The sequence below is a fragment of the Tyto alba genome, unplaced genomic scaffold (genome assembly GCF_018691265.1).
Source record: "Tyto alba isolate M040663 unplaced genomic scaffold, T.alba_DEE_v4.0 Super-Scaffold_18, whole genome shotgun sequence".
NCBI lineage: Eukaryota > Metazoa > Chordata > Aves > Strigiformes > Tytonidae > Tyto > Tyto alba.
Genome location: NW_024881280.1, coordinates 23987792 through 24004981, shown reverse-complemented (window position 1 = coordinate 24004981; position 17190 = coordinate 23987792). Strand labels below are relative to the sequence as shown.

The following is a 17190-nucleotide window of genomic DNA, read 5'->3' as shown; positions in this document are numbered from 1 at the left end:
AAACAGAACAGGGAAGAATAAAAAAAAAAAAAAAAAAAATAGTAATTGCCACAGGAGTCTTTGGGCAACCAGAATTTTTTTTAACCAGTAACTGCTTCAGTACAAAAACACATCTCTTTCCCATTGTACTCTCACAACAAATAGTTGTTTGTGCATTTTTATTACGAGTTGTGTCTGCTGCTCTGTAGTGGATGAAGGATAAAGAGGCCATAACAAGCCTCAACTAGAGGACTGATTGCTTTGAAGTTTAAATAAAAACCTGGTTCAATGTTTGAGGTTCCACACTCAGTAGATCTGGAACCCCAACAATCCTGCTTCTGTACATCCAAAACAGTGAATCATTCTCATACAACCACAACAACACAGCTGATAACAATACATTGCATATTTTACCTCTAGCCCATCAACTTTCTCCAGCTGAAGGTCATTTGCAACATGAAAAAAAGAAAAGTCAAAGTCCTTAAACTCATAATCACCGCACCAATACTAGACTATGGGACTCTTGCTAGCAGCCTCCCCACTCAGGCTCTCCACCTTCACTCATAAAAAGAAAAAAAGTAAAGGACTGAAATGGACTTCTTGCTGCTGGATACCATCACGCCATGACAAAGAGCAAATGCATTAGCAAGAAATAGGAGAGGGAAAATTCACCAAATTGCTACTACTCATCAGACTGTTCTCTGATAAGAAGTTTCAGAGGCTTAATTATTAATTTTCACAAGCTACATGTGAATACATGCCAAGGCAGACCAAAAAAAAAAGAATTCTGTGCAGATTTTTACCCCAGACTCACTGTAATACCTGAATAGGATGCCAGTTGCAATGTGCACTGCTACATATACAAGGGGCTAGACCACATAAACATTAAAATCATCAATGTAAAGTTGGACAATTGTTCACCATATATTTCACAACCATCTATACTTGTAGGCTATTCTGACAATGGAAGATAGACAAAACGGTCTTCATCAGATCCCTTTCAAACCAGAGAATAACATTTTATACATTATTTCTCAGACAAGCTCTACTGTGCCATTAAGGACATTATTCCAAATCTATTGCACTGCAACAGAAAGTAACTAAACACAAGGGCACTATCCGTGTCTTTTGAAACCCCTAAGTCCTAGATCACTGAAAGTTCAAAGGACCTTTAACACTAGACTTTCTTCCTCCTTACACACTGGCTGTTGGCCACAGAGTTGGATAAACTTCTGGTCTAATCGAGTACAGCCAGTCTTACTTCCTCCGGATTTCCTTATTCTGCTGCCAAACTACACCAGCCAGACTTCTGTTCTTTCCTGGTGAAAGCCACATGCTTTAGGGCTCACACACTGCTCAGTTGTGTAGTGTGGAAAGCACTAACTTTCATTTTCAATCTTTATCAACATTTACATAAGTTTGGTCAATTTAATTTTGATGTCACTTCCTGAAGTACAAATGAATTTTTAATTTTCTATCCACTTTTTCTTGCTCTCAACAGCCAGGCCTTTTTCCAAAATGCTATTCTTTAACAGCTATCTCAGTTATGGTATTTAGGCCAGTTAGCCTCAAAAGGCAGGACAAATACCAGAAGTTTAATGCTATAATAATACAATAGAGACCAATGCACTTCTGCTACAGTAATGCCTGTTTTTTGATGTTCATACAAGGGTGTCTGACAAAAGATGCTTTACCAGAACCCATAAATACTCACATTCATGAAAGTGCATGAGAAGGTATGGAATAAATTTAAGTTTATTTGGCTCCCAAATAAACATATCTCTAGCTCCTTTCTCTCATTCCTGCACCTAGAAAGGAGATAGCATCCACATCTCATGCCTTTTATTAGCATCTTCTGATTTCAGCCAAATTCAACTCAAAACTTTCTGTGGATGGTGGGGGGACGAGGCGACAGGGGAAGATTTGTAGCTGCATGTTTAAGAAAGAAGCTAAATTCATCACAATGACAGGGGAGAGTGTTGGCAGAGATTTGAGCTATTTATTCTTTTAGGAAAATCCTATAAAGAATGACACGAGGAAGCCTCTATCTGCAGTCTTGTTCATCACACTGGTGAGGAGTCCGATAACAGATGTATGCAGTAGCGTGATTTAGTGCCGGGAGCTGGCCCCTGATGTGTATTAATACAGCGGCAAAGCGGAACGAGCCCCTCTTCATCACTCATCTCTATAAAAGAGGTGGAATCCGAGATGGCCCGATGTTCGGCAGAGCAAGCCCATTTGTTCTGCTGACTGATGGAGCCAGCTCAGGCTGTGTCCTTCACCTCCATGGGGCACTCAGGTTGCAAAAAAGGAGATCACTGAAGCAGGACCTGGTCAACAAGTGAGACGAGAGCAGTTGGACTCAGCTAAGGAGCTATTTAAAGGTTAAGAAATCCAGCACTGTGCCTGCAGTGACAGGCATGGGTCTGCATTCTGATTCACCTGTGTTTCATTTTTTGCAGTAGTAGTAAAACATCAAAAACATAAAAAGCCTCCGTAGCAAGAAAATGAGACCGCCAGGATTCCTCACATACAGGGGAACCCCAGTATAAGGGTTATGTAGGGGCAAACAGATGCATGGCAAAGGAGAAAAATCTGTATCTACCTCATCAACGTCTAAAAAAACAGGAGTCCTCAGTTAATTCTACATTACTGCAGACTAATCCTATGTATTTCTTCAGGCATTAGTAATTCTACAGTAAGATCACCTTTGACAGAAATAATATCAGATTTCAGAAGTTTCCAAGTTGCATGCCCAGGTTGTACTCCAGCTGCAACTGGGAGACCACTGTAGAAAGTCAGCTAGGACACAGCTTCAGTTACCCAGTCATAAAAGTTTCTTTCCTCAAGCTAGTATTGTAGCAAACCCTGCCCATAGCTATTATCTTTGCTGGAGATATTTCTAAACAGAGTCTAAGGAAGACCATTAAATACCTTGCAGCACTTTTCTCTTGACAATTAGCACAAGCATCCTGTCCAGATTCCAGTAACTATACTCTCCTTCCTTATTTTGTAGTACATACTCTAATTTTCTCTTCCTCAGCCCTAAAAGCAAAAAACCTTTCAAACCTCAGTGTTTTTTTCCAGTGCCGAGTTCCACTCCAGATACAGATTTAACTCTTCAAAAAGCATTCACTATACAATTTGCCTAGTCAGGTAAGTACAATTTAGGTAATATTTTGAAATATGTAGGCATAGAAATAGAAGCTCTCACTATAGAAAGTGACCAGCAATGAAGTACAAAATACACTCTGAATAATGAATAAATGGACAGGTAACAGAGGACAGTGAGACACTAGCATTCATACCAAGAAAATGTAGTATCCCAGAACTAAAATTCTGTGATATTACTAAACCTTTCACTACAGAAGTTTGTATATCCTAGCATGGAATACTCAAAAGCCAGAAAAGAATATCCTAAATAAACAGTCAATAACAGATAACACTTTTTCTGAGCAACGGATTATTAACTTAATGTTCTTTTCTTTTTTAATACAGAACCTTTCAGACAGTCTGTAATCCAGGCATGTGGCCTGGAGAGCTAGCACAACTTTCTTCCCTACTTCATTATTCTACTGTCTATCCACCACCAAGGAAGAAATCCAAACTTCATTCCTCCTATTCATCATCGGTTCCTATGGCCTTCCCCACTGTTTTCACATCACCGTTTTCCCCATCAGTTTACCCACCTCTTTGTTACTGGATTACAATAATAGTTTCTAATAAGCTAGTTGGAAGAGCATGTGTTGCATGGCAGGCAAAATATTTCAAGAGAGGGTAGGGTGAGAGGCCAGAAAGAAGTCTCCTAAACCCCTCTGTGTTCTGCAGATGAAAACTTTTTCAGATTCTGATTAGTAATCAATCGCTTTCCAGAAATATGCCACACGAAAATAAACCAGCATTTTAATCACTATATCCCCAGAGCAAGAAAAGCAAGAAAGTGACTGTTTTCATCCACAAAAATAAGACAACTCCCAGAAAATCACCCAGTGATGATACAAAAATTGCCAGATTTCTGCTCCTGTGAAAGTATCTAGAAACACCCTGAAAAACAGCACCAGAGCCACCAGGTAGTGTCAGCCCAACACTGAAGGAACTCACTGTGTATACTGATCACCTGCTTATTACCATGTACTGCATAATTTAGGAATGGTGGAAATAACACCTTATGAATAAACAGATTATTACCCACTGTAAAGTGAAGCACTGTAAATTATATTAACTTATCATAGCTGCATCATCAAAGACTTGTTTAGTAAGCAGCTTTTGATGCTTTGCAAAAACACTTGATGAGTCCCTCACATGTTGCCTTTCTAACACGTTTCATTAGTTTTAAATCAAAGTAATGCTATTTTTGACTACTTTGACACTTTGCTCAGGAGGGACACAACTTTAGAAATGCTGGCACACAGATAAATCCAGATTACCTGATGTTGGACTGGACATGGAAGCTGCAGCTGGCTTTCGTTTCCTCTTGATGTCCCTTGAACATGGTGGTCCCAGGTGTACATTTGTTTGCCTATAGAGAAATTAAAACAAATTAAACTCAGTTCTAGTATTGCCTTTCCCTGTAAGACTATAGCAAATCACCCTCTAACTCCCACCTTCCCATCAGCTTCTCAACTATGAGGCAAGACAAATCAAAAGCTTCTCAGGGAAGTTTTGCTCACATTCTTCACTAACATACCATTATATTCCCATTTCTTTTAAGAGCTCACACACACAAACTGCTCAGAAGAATAATCATTTCTTAGCCTTTAAAGGATCTGTTTTTATATTAACTTTAAAAGAACTCTTTGCATATCTAAAGATGTGATCGAGCAGTGATACAACACTTGTCCTACCATTACTGCTGTGGAAGTGTAACAAATGCCTGCAAGATTGCTCTTTTAACAAATGGTGCGATATTTGCTCCCTGGTTCAGAAATTATTTTGCAACCTATTTGGTACTGTAGAGTCATCTCTGAATGTACCTATATTCCAAATGTCCATGAATATTGTTTCCACTACAGTAGGAAGTTCATAAAGTTAGAAATGCAAAAACTGTTTCATGCACTTTCAAAATTATGATTCCCTTATCAAAGTGCTGTGAAAACAGCTAAATCTGGCTTATGGTAATACAGCTTTGCTGCACCTGTAAACTGGCTGAAAGGCATCATCTGTCCCAGTCATAGCAACTGTTACGTCTGAAGCCTACTGATGACCTTTTCAGTTTAACCATTTGACAATTACGTAGAAACCTGAATTATTGGGACTGACTTGAACTGAGCACTCCTTCAACTTGTAGATGGAGGAAGAAGAGAAGTTTAATTCTGAGAAGACAGTCTTGGCAGCAGACCAGAGAACTTTCTCAAATACAATCCATAATGAATACAGATGCATAATTTAGCAATGACGTTGGGTTCAAATCCCTGCTTTGTCTGAGATGTCTCTTTTGCAAGTTCCTTGGTCATCCTCTGCATCAGATCTAACACGCAAAATGCAGAACTACAGTGAAAATAAAATCTATTAAAGATTGTGAGGTGCTTACATGGTGTAAAGATTGTAACCATATAAATTTTGATGGCTAAGTGATGAAACACTTCTGTGTCTTTAAAGCTTGTTATTTTAATTTTTAAAAAATCCTGAAAGTTTATTAAACACATTTATCAAGTGCTGAAATCTTTTGCAAATAACAAAAGGAAAAGTTCATGGCTCTATATTTCCATGCCAAAATCTATTTTAAGGAGAAAAAAAAAAAAAAAAAGCAGCAGCATATTTATAATATATACAATTTTAGATGCTGAATTTATGCAAAACCAGAGTGTGCTGTTGTAGCTATACAGAACAGTGCAGATAGCACAAAAAAATCTCCTATACCAGCCAAGACTATAAATTGTTTGAATGCTGCTGAGTCTACCTACTTACCACGAACAAATGTGCAACCACAAAATAAGAAAGAAATATCTACTGTTCTGCCTTCTCAACTAAAATTTAAAAGATCTACACGAAGTCTACAACATCTGTCATCTAAATCTGACGCTAAGGAATAGTTTCAAAAATTTTTAAATTGTTCTAAGTTTCATTGACAGACAATTTTTCAAATCTGGGAATGTATATTCTCCTGAAAGCATGAACTAAAGGCTTTCACAAACACCAGCACACCTATAGGCTGCGTATTCAAATCTTGTATTTGCATACATAAGTGACTAACCTCTAAGTGACTTCACATATGCTAAAAACTGCTTTTGTACACGATTATGATCGTAGCTATATAATATTTTAGCACAGTTCTACCATGCATTTCGAAGCATCTAGGCACACATAGCCCACACACATAGCCCAAGGAAAAGATCTCAATCAAGTGGAACTTCAGGTTTTTATTTTGCATCAGTGACACTGTATTAGATTACTAACTAGATGACTACATAATTATATATAATAATCCAACTAGTTTTATATAATAATAATAGTAATAGTAATAATAACAATAATAATAAATAATAATAATAATGTTCTCTTTTAATTTTATTAACTTACACCAACATTAGCTAGCTGATCCTTTGTGGAAAATCACTACGGACTAGGAGAGAAGTATGCATTATCATTTCCAAGAGACTTTATGCAATTTTTCCCAGTTCACAAATGCTACAGATAGATTTTGAATAAGAGCTCCTGGCTCTCAGCTCCATGCTCAAACCACATCTTCCCATGCCTCATGATTACACAGGGGGTAAAAAAAAAAAAAACAAAAGAAAAATGAAAACAGAATATGAGAATCTCAAAATCCCTTCTTGTAGCGAAAGTAAAGGCAAATCATACACCAGCTGGAGACTAATAGCAAGGATGCTGCATCTAGCAGCCCTGCCTCTAACACACAAAGGCTCAGAGGTCATAAATTGTCTCTGTAACATGTATTTCATTCAGGTTTATCCCTTATTGATCACCCACACTTCAGTTAGTAAATCAGGAACCTATTGATTACTCACTGGCTCTGACTGACCTGGTGGTAAAAGTGTCAGTTTCAAGTGGCTGGTGCACTTTACGGGCACCATAAATCTGCATACAGGGAAGCTCCAGGTGGTAGGTACCTTGGGACAGAGAGGAGTAGAAGAATGCACACAGGGATGATAGTCCTCATTAAGACATGGACAGAAAAGGTGTCTGAGTTATAATTTATGAAATATGCATTTTTTGGTAGACACCACACTTTTCAATCTGTATTTCTAATCACTAGCTTGCATACAGGTGCTAGATGGGCAAGAGAATAGTATTGGTGAATCCCAGTTTAACAGCAGATTCCTAGAAACATCACAATCAGGAAAGTCAGGTCATGGGTATGCCCAGCACACAACATTGCAGTGGACAGGCTGAACTATAAATGCTGAAAATCTCACTGACTGGCTGCAACCATGAATTAGCTTTTCTGCCAAAGTTGAATTTTAACATCTTTTCTGAACAGTTTAAAAATGACTATGAAGTAGGCTGAGAGTAGGCTCTGAACAGGACTGAGAAGAAAGCCTGACAGAAAATGCATATTCGTGCATTGTCATGGGCCCCTCTGTGAGGAAGTCCAAGGCACAGAGCTTTGTGGGGTGAAAAATCTGGGCCTAAACTGAGAAATCACAATGGTATTTACTCCATCCTTACTGGCTTTCAATCTCTTCTGCTAGGCTTCTATACTTTCTTCAACGTTGCACAAATAGTAATGAGAAAATAATTGTTTGGTTACTTTTTCTTATGATCAACCAGCCATAGTCCAAAAGTAAAGTTGCAGTGCTCAGTCACAGTTGGATCTGCTAGGTGACCAGAGACTAATGTGAAAACCTAGTTTACAGTCTAGAGAGGATTGAAATTCTAGCCTGGGAAGAGAAAAAGTAGAACACACCTGGAGAGACAAATCAGAATCCTCTGTGCAGCTACACAGGTGGCTGCAATATGTCCAACTCACACTGCAGCCTCTCACTGCCAGGAGTTAGTGAATGAAAAATTACATACATATAGAAAAAATGGTTTTATATGAAAAAAAAGACTATAGTGTCTTTCTGACAGGATAGTGATGATTTTTTATTTTAAATCACAAGCTAAAGGAATTATCCAGAAAATACTGATTTGTCTGTTGTTCTTAACATAATACTTAACGTACTTGATTCTGCATGCAGGTCATGCTGGAGAAAAAGCAGGCTTTGCTATGCAGAAAGCTGAGATTCATTGCTGTCTCTAACACATCAGAAGTAATGCTTCCTTTCTTTTCTTTTCCACATATTTATTCTATGACTTCATACATTTTTTTTTTTAAATGAACTGTAATTGCATACAATGGACTCCTATCTCACTTCTACAGTTCAGGGTTACCACATGCTGGACAATAGGTTCACAGGAGCTTGCCAGTATTTTACATCTACCACAGAGTTTCAACAGAACATTGGGATTGGCAGTAGAATCTGTGGAAGACAATAAAGAGCACAAGCAGACACCAGCCCACAAAGAACATTATTGAAAAGCATCAGGCCCCTGAAACCTTCACAATCTGTGAAAAAAACCTCTAGATTGTAAAGTGATTTCCACTCTTAAAATTTGGAGTAAAAACCAGCTCAGTCTCACAATGGAGGTCTCTGAGAAAACCCTGTGGAGCTAATTGTGACACTCTATGGCCTTCTTAAGAGGCAGGAGGTACATCACACACTCGGGGGTGTATGCCTCGTTGTAATCTCACATCATCCAGCTTCTCTGCTGACAATCTTTATTCTAACCCTATCCTTAGAGGAAGCAAAGCATTTGGATTATGTAGTGAAAGTGAAAGGCAGCCATTAATCTACTGTCATACATACAGGGGACGCTATTATCCTCACGTTAAAGTAAATGTTCAACAGAGACAGCATTCTAACAAGGATACTGTTACTAAAACTCCACACAACCCAGCTGTTGCTGTTGTGATGCTATATTCCCAGCAAACTAGGCCAAATAAAAGGCTCTTTCTCCAAGCCCCGAGGTGTTACCTGAGGCTGTTGATGGTGGCTTCACAAAATTAATAGTAAAAGCAGAGTGCTTCCTCCTCTTTGACTGTAGAGCCAGCTGGGCACCAAAGTCTGATCTGCACATAACACGTGTAAATCAATACAAGTTGCTCATCCAATCTGCACAAAAATCTCCCATGCATGCAACTGGCTCTTGTTATCACATCACTGTAGGTATTTCCTGTGCATAGCACCGTCTCCTCTGCCCTGCAGAGTCTCATGGGAGAGCTTCTAAAGCACATTTTCAGATTCCAAAATTACTAACAAGTCAACTCACTTCTTAAATCATCCAAATCTCATACGTCTTCATGCAGCAGGAGTCTGTTCCCAAAGTAAGCAGTCTCATGACGTAGCAATTCCATTTCTAAAAGTATGTGTGTAGCAAATGCAAGAGAGCGCATTTTCTTCTAGTTTTCCTTGTAAGCATTCTAAGCAGAGATGATGTGACCCCATATATCGCATTCTCTATTTTCATACTGCATCACATACCTGTGCCAGAAAGAGTCAAAGTATTTGCCAGACCTGCTGTGTACATGGATTTGATAATGGCAATGTGCTTTATAAGCAAAGAAAGCAATAGCAAATAAACAAAATTCTGAAGCCAAGGGGAATTTATTTTTCACTCCAGAGAATTAGGATTCACCAAAATAGGAGCATTACGCCTCAGACAACTGCATGTGACACTAAGTTGATAGCTGCTGTTCATTGCATGCCTGTCAGAAGAATTCAGTTATATCCCCAACTGGAATATTAGCCAGGCTTTAGCAAAGGAAGATATGAAAGTGCTCCAGTTAAATGGAAAAAGAGGTGTTTTTTAAAAAAAAAAAAAAAAAAAACAAAAAAAAACCAACAAAAACTACAGCGAAAGCCATCTAAAGCAGTTGACAGCTGGCATTTTTACATAAAGATAATTCCAGGAAGATGAAGATGTGTAGATAGGTTGTGTGGAATGAACTGCATACTGTCCTGGTCAAGTGGGAAAGCATGAAATTGTGAACATTCATTCACTCTTTCAGCTGTCTCTGGAAAGGCTCGACATTGCGGGCAATCCCTGTACTTCCATATGCTTGGGTAAAAGACAAAAATGTCGGGATCTCTGCACAGATACAGAAGAGAAACAACAAGATTTACTTTGATGTGCATATTTCTAGATCTGGAACTAGAATTAGATAAATTCAAGCCTTTTCACTCTAACAGCACCACCAAAAGCAGGGTATGAAGCAACTGGCAGTTTACTAGATGAGGACCACTCAACCCTTTTAAGTCTTTATCCCGTGTTCCAGGCAAGATGAGAGACTTGTTTCTAAACCCAATTAAACTCTAGGTGTGCAGTTAATATTAACAGAGAGTACATGCAGAGTGATTTTCTTTGATTCATCTGTACTGTTCAGAGATCTCTCTAACATAATTCTTCAAATCTCTACCTTCAACATCTACTTGCCATCCGAGGTCCACTTTTCCCATGACCTCCAGTGGAAACATTTAATTGAGTTTTTCATTCAAAACTCTATTTTCAAGGCTGGGCAAACAATAAATGGCATTACAGACAATTTACCATCTACCTGCTTTTCAAACTCAAATTGAAGGGAATATTGGCTCTAGGCTCTTCTGAAACTCCTACCCTGCTTCAAGGGAGTAACAGTCACCAATCAACAACCTATAACACCTTCCTACTGATAGGGCCATTCAACAACCAGAATCCAGTAAGATATTCCACTTGACCTGGTACAAAATTCTCTTAAGTAGGAGTTCAAGAAGAAAATTCTGCTCAGACCACTCCTTTCTCCCAGAGAGGCAAATGGGCAGAGGGGAAAGAGGGAAAGGATCAGTTGGGCTGTCCATGCAAGTCTCTACTTGTTTGCTTTTAACAGCCTGCATCATGAAGCCGAAACCTTAACAGACAAGACATGATTAGCAAACGCTTTGTGCTCTTAAAGGAGAGTAATTATAGGCATGTGAAAAAAGGAAGGGATCCCTGAGGTACTCTTCCTTGCATGCCTCCCGAGAGGCAGCAGGGCCATTAAAAATTCCATGATGAAGAGGAAAAACAGCCTGGGAACAGCCAGGAGGCAATACAGCAAATTAATACACCAGCCGTCCCTCGGGAAGACTGCAAGAAAGCAGGAAACTCTCCCTGCTTCACAAAATAAAATTATACCACTAATGATAACAGTCACCACACACACAAAACTGCTTCTAATGATGGGTGTGAAATTCCCAGTGCTGTGCACACACTTTGAATGAAATCTCTTCTCATCACAGACATAAAGCAAGAAAGGTAATGTTGGCAGTGTACAATTTATACAGCCTTTCAAATAAGACTTCCCAAGGAACCCTCCACATAGAACCCCCTCCTTAACACTGAAAAGCCTTTCTTGAACACCCCCCGGCTGTGCTCAGTATTCTGGCCTTCAGCTCTGCTTGAATGAGGCACTGGGTTACCAGTCTTCTAGAGGAATGGCACCAAAATCCACCAGAGACACAGAAAAAATTTCCATAAGAGAGAAAAGACTTCACCTGGTAACTATACTCCACTGGACACACTTGCAATAGCAGAAACTAAGCAGAAGGAGGTAATTTTGCATGCCATAGTGGACAACAGGTTGATGAAATTGGATGTTCACAACATCAAGACAGTTTTAGATCATTCTCAGAGGATTAGCTTCCCCACACTCACACCCTTACAAATTTCTGAGTAAAGTTTCTCCAGGATGAGGTGCAAGCTGCTAGAAGCTTAGTAAAGCACAAACTACTGCAACTGACTCCATCCATGGCAAAAGAAGAAGATAATAACTGGGGAAATGGCTGAAGAGTGCTTACAGAAATCACATAAACCTCCTGTGTAAAAACAGACTACTAATAGGCTTGGCTCCTGAAGCACCTAAAGAAGAAATATTGTCCAAAAAATTGTTTCTGTGAAGGAACAATTTTCTTCTGTGCCCTTGGCAGCATCTTTACATAAAGCAAGCACCTTGCACTGAAGAGTTCAATCCTTGCCACATACATGGAGCCACATAACACATTCATTCTTTCCATACTACTTTCTGCTATAGAGATTTTTGAACACATTTCACACTAAAATAGGAACTACTTTCTCAAACTACAGGTACTTAAAAACACAGCTGTCTCTGGGACGGGGCAACTTTTCTGCCAAAATTTAACAACAATTCATCGGGGATCATGTTTTTCAGTCACCTATTCATTAGAGGAAGGAACCAAGCATATATTCATCTGTTAATTAGACTACATATTCATCAAAATCAAGCAAACATGATTCCACCATGTTTAGAAATCCCTTTCTATAACCAATAGCTTTGGAAAGGGCCTTCAGTGATCATCATAAAGGTAGAGATTTTCCCGTTTGAATTTGTGAGCAGGATTTGTCTAGCCCTCCTTTTCCAGAAGACAAACTCTCATAGAGCACTAAGTAAAACACTCAAGTCACAAGAAAGGTTATCCTAGCTGTAAATGAAGTGAGCAATCAATCTTCCTGCTTCATAGGCACGAAACATCCCCAGAGTAGGGCAAAAGCACAGAAAGGAACCAGTTTGCTGATGCACAATCTTCTGAATTCTTTTTATGCTCATCCAGTTGAATGTTTAAGAGCTGATTTCTTTCCTCCCTCTCCCCTTCCAGCTTTAACATGCTGGCTACAGCAGCATGAGGTCATGGTGCAACATCACAAAATTCCCTGCAGAAGTCAGTGGGAGGAGAGGCTTTGCTGGGTGAATGCCAAGCTTCGTTGAGACACATACAACCTCAGTATATTTTTCATGCTCTATTTGCTAATTAACAAGGGAAAAAAAGCCATGAAGCTGAAAGTCCAGACGTTCCTTTCAGATGTGATCTTTCGTACAAGCACATAGGCAGAATTGTGTTCCAAGCAAGGATTCGTCTCCTTGCAGAGGGAAAGAGCTCAAGGACACCTTACCTTTAGATAGTCACCTGCAGCACATGAACAGGAGTCACACCTCCAAGGCCAACATTTGAATTTAATTTAGGATTAGTCAGCAGAAGGTGCCTGAATATCATATTAACCCCAACTATGCAGACTTAAACATACCGCAACATTTGGCCAGACCAGATCTAAGTTTCAGCTACAGCAACAGAGACAGATATCAAGCCATCAGAGGTCACCTCAGGTGAGTTCTGAATCCGCCCAGAGGGTCTATTTTAGGCACCAAGGATACCAAAATGCCTCAGCATGTCATCCATACAAGCTTGTCAGCACTCTCCCTCTCATCTCATTCCAATTTTAATAGTGGGCAACAATACTGTGCCCATTTGTACCTATACAACAAACTTGAAGCAACTCACTGCACAATCCAGAACAGATCATACTTATTTCTAGAAGCACAGTATGTTCTGCCTGTCTGTCATACACTGTTTCATATAATCTAAGCACTTAGTGTATTGAGACTCTCAAATAATCTGCATTAGTATGTTTTATGCTAAAGTTTGAACACAGGCCTCCTAGGGAAAAGTACATTAACTTCCAGGTCCATGAGTACTGTTTGGACCACATGGTACTACTGAAGATAACTATGGGTGGGAAGTAAGACAACCCCAACAGAGGAGAGCAAGGGAGTTACCTGGCAGTGCAGTGTGCTGGTGAGCATCTTCGGTGGGAAGCATCAGCAAGCACATCCAGAGAGTACAGAGGAGATAATGGATTGAACTGGAAAGTCAAGAGATTTATTTAAGCAAAGCATTAAAAGAAATAGTCTCCAGATACAGCTGCTCGTATCTATTCCCTATAGTTGTTCATACAGTATAAGAACTTTCTGACATATCAAAGGGTGAGACTAGGTGAAAACTCTCACTTCAGACAAAAGGCTAGCACAGGATAGAACAGCAAATCTCATAACCATCTTCTCACAACAGACAGCCTTATAAGCACACTTCTCTTTCAACTTGCATTATTAAAAATGCTGGTTGACTAAGAGCATACTCAAAGTGCTCTATTGCTGCATGCCATGAGCAAAATGTCTGCCTCCTTTTCAGGAAGTCTCTTGTCTGCCTTCACATTGTAGAGAGAAAAGTCACTGTCATGAATGGTGCAAGCACAGAGCTTCCCACAGAGCAGTTCCAATATTCCCTATGGTCATACGTATCACTGAAACAGACCTCTAAAAAACTCAGGCCCAACAGGTTCAGTTAACAACGAGCTCCCAAATCATTCCACAGCAAGTCAGCTGTTCCTCCCACCCCCAACCCACCTCACAAGATTTCTTTGCAAAACTGCTTAGAAAAAATCTCTGAAACACTATGTGGTCAGGCTAATCTTAGACCATTTGTTAGACATACATTAGACAAATCCTGAAAGCGTCAAACCTGTGCAAGGCAGCTTGTTGTAGAAGGCGCAACTCTTAAGATTTTTTTTTTTTTTTAAAGGTCAGGACAGAAATGCATGGAGCAAACTTTGCCCAATATTCAAATAAAAGGTTTAGACTGGTAGTTTCTCTGAGATACCCACATTACCTTTCCATTCAGGAAATTAACTTCCATCTGCTTTGCAAAGTGCTACACCAATCTCCAGAACACTTTTCTTGTATTACTTGTATTACTGATGCATTTTTAAATAAAGACAAGCTGTATCATGACTCATCATAAAAGCTATCTGCAACTCTAAAAAACAGTACTAGGCCTTTGCCTTCAACCCTACTGAGAAAGAAGAGGCACTGTGCACCACAAAGCTGCTGCTATCAAGTTGCTCCTCCTTAAGTTGGACTGTTAGTTTACTGTTAGTGAAGTAACACTGCAGCTGCACAGCAGGGGAGAATCACCAGTAACCCTCTGTAGCTGACTCAAGTTCATTTAAAAAAAACTAAAGTAATTTATTTTGGTCATTTTAAAACTTATGTAGTTATCATTCTCACCTTAAGCAATATAAAAGTGGTATGTGAAATGTTCTCATTAACAGAAAATACACAATTGCACAAAGGCCTGAAAATTACTTCTTCCCATATATGTATTTTCAGCCAACTGAAGGGTAAAACAGATTTCAATTCGACTGCTCACCAACCAAAAAACAATTCGCAAAGGAATAGAAGGGAGTGTGCATGGCTAGGAACACTGTCACAACACAACTGCTCAAATGGAAGATCCTTTTTGCTTTCTGCTATTAAGAACCTGAGCTCTTATATCTTAAGTAAAAAAAGCATCCTAGCACTGAAGCTGTGAAAGGCTTACTGGAGAATATAGAAGTGCATACACAAGTTTCAGTTACAAGAATGCCTATTTCTCTTGCTTACCACCTCTTACATTTTCCTGTTAGAGCTGCTATTGAACTACAATCAACTCAACATTTTTTTCCCTCCTCTGTTGATGAGGCTATCAGGTAGAAGCCTGAGCCAAACAAGGCAAAACAAAGCATTTAAAACAAGAAAAATGTTCCAATTCTTGTGGAATTTTGAGAGCCAAAGCTCCTCCTGCCAAGAGGCATTTCCCCTCACACTCACTGTCAGAGAGGAAGGCCTACACTAACCTGAAACAGGGAGATAAACAAGAGGAGTTCCTGAGCTATTCAGTTTAAATAGACAATATAATGCCCAAGACATAGGTTGTGTTCAAAGCCCAGAAGACACAAGTTAACGAAATGAGATGGGACCAGGCTGTCTTACCTCATAGGCACAGGCCACAGTGTGTGGGAAATCTGAAGCCAGCACTTTGTTCTTTCTAGAGAGAAGGAAACCAAGAAAATAAAAAAGGTAGAGCAGAGTCAGCTTACCTGGTTGCGATCTCTCTTCCCCATGGATGATAACCAAAAACTGGAAGGAGGCAGAGTCAGAAGAACAGGTGGGAGCAATGCCAAGGAAGGAACGAACAAGGGGAAGGGGAGAAAAGAAGGGTTGGGAGTAAGGAGGGAAGGGGAAGAACAAAAATGGAGGGAGAGAAAGATTAAACATCAGCAGGTCTCATATTAAAATCAACGAGTTTCAGATTCAAGGAAGAAAACTGGATACCAACAGCTGGAGAAGGCTGGACCCACTGCACTACAGTCAAGAGGTGCCATCCTCACGTATCCACTGTCCATCTACAATGGCATTAGAGGGATTCCAAAGGATAGGCACTGTGACTACTTCCAATGCTGACTACAATTTAAATACACTAATTGGGAAAGGAGACAGAACACCAAAGAGAGAGAAAGCAATTTCGCGGCTGCCTTGTCAGCATCATTTCTGCAGTCTGGATATGCATCCACAGCGTGACTCCACACAGAAGCTTTTTAAAAAACTAACATATAGGGTTCAGTCTTCTCATATTGTGCAGAAGACATGCAGTTATTGCAATGGCACATTTTAAGAGAGGGGGAAAGAAAAAGCTGACTGTAATCAAAAGGGCGTTTGAGCAGTGTCCACACACTGGGGCAACCTTATACACATAAGGGAAGTCAGCAGTTGCGAATAAGAAAACAGAGAAGCCATCAGTAGAGGACTGTCTCCCATTCCACAGGTCACTGCATGCTTAAGTTACCACCCAGTTCTTCACTCCCTTCAGTCTCAGGAAGGAAAAGGACCCTATAGTTCTTCGTCCCCTCCCAAAGTTCTACACAACAGCTGTTAAGGGCCTTACTCTTTCTGGCGTGGATCACTAACAATACGACCTAGCCTCTCAGTGCCCAGAGCGCTCATGGAGGTCTCCTGAAACACAAAGACAGGTAAAAGGTTGCAGACTCTCACATAGTGAGCAGACATAATAGTTTGCTGCTGCCAATAAAAACAGATCTCACTCTCCTGGGCCACATCCTTTCCTTCCCAGCCCACTCAGCTAAATATATTCACCCTCTCCTTTTAGAATCTCAACTGAGCTGATTTAACTAATTAGAATGGCAGAAAATCATTCCGTTTTATTTGTGGGACCTGGGTTTTATTATTTTAGTAGTGATACATGCTTGCACAGGGGCACACCAATGACTGGACCAGTACAAATTATGCAGCACAAGGATGCAGTTAAGAACAGGGGAAATGGCCGAGACATGCTTATTTCCAGGTTGCTGTGGCCAGCTGGGCCAGAAACAGGCTGAGACACAGAACATCACACTGTCCCACTAGCAATGGGGAATTACCAAGCACAAGTGAACGAAACAAGGAGTATGCATGAAGCTTTTGACATTTCTGAAAGCAGCAACTCAGCAGCAGTACCTCTAGCTGCTAAAGGAAAGGTATGTCCTAGGAGAAAGGACTTGCTCTGGGAGCATATTTCTCCCTGTGAG

General features: G+C 39.9%; 1 protein-coding gene across 13 annotated transcripts in view; it reads right to left on the bottom strand.

Moving 5' to 3' along the window:
• GPATCH2L (G-patch domain containing 2 like) overlaps window positions 1-17190 on the bottom strand; it is a 47564-nt gene that overhangs the window by 16059 nt on the left and 14315 nt on the right. For 9 of the 13 annotated variants that reach the window (XR_006165134.1, XM_042790708.1, XM_042790704.1 and 6 more), the window contains 4 exons: window positions 16551-16618; window positions 15599-15653; window positions 13568-13653; window positions 4407-4498 (listed from right to left, as the gene is read on the bottom strand). Coding sequence is in view for 12 of the 13 variants with exons in the window: in XM_042790708.1 (XP_042646642.1) it covers window positions 4407-4498; window positions 13568-13653; window positions 15599-15653; window positions 16551-16618 (301 nt within the window). In the remaining variant the exon portion in view is untranslated. Of the gene's footprint in view, window positions 1-4406; window positions 4499-13567; window positions 13654-15598; window positions 15654-15705; window positions 15746-16550; window positions 16619-17190 lie in introns of those variants that run through there. The other 4 variants (XM_042790709.1, XM_042790710.1, XM_042790712.1 and 1 more) reach the window with 4 other exon arrangements.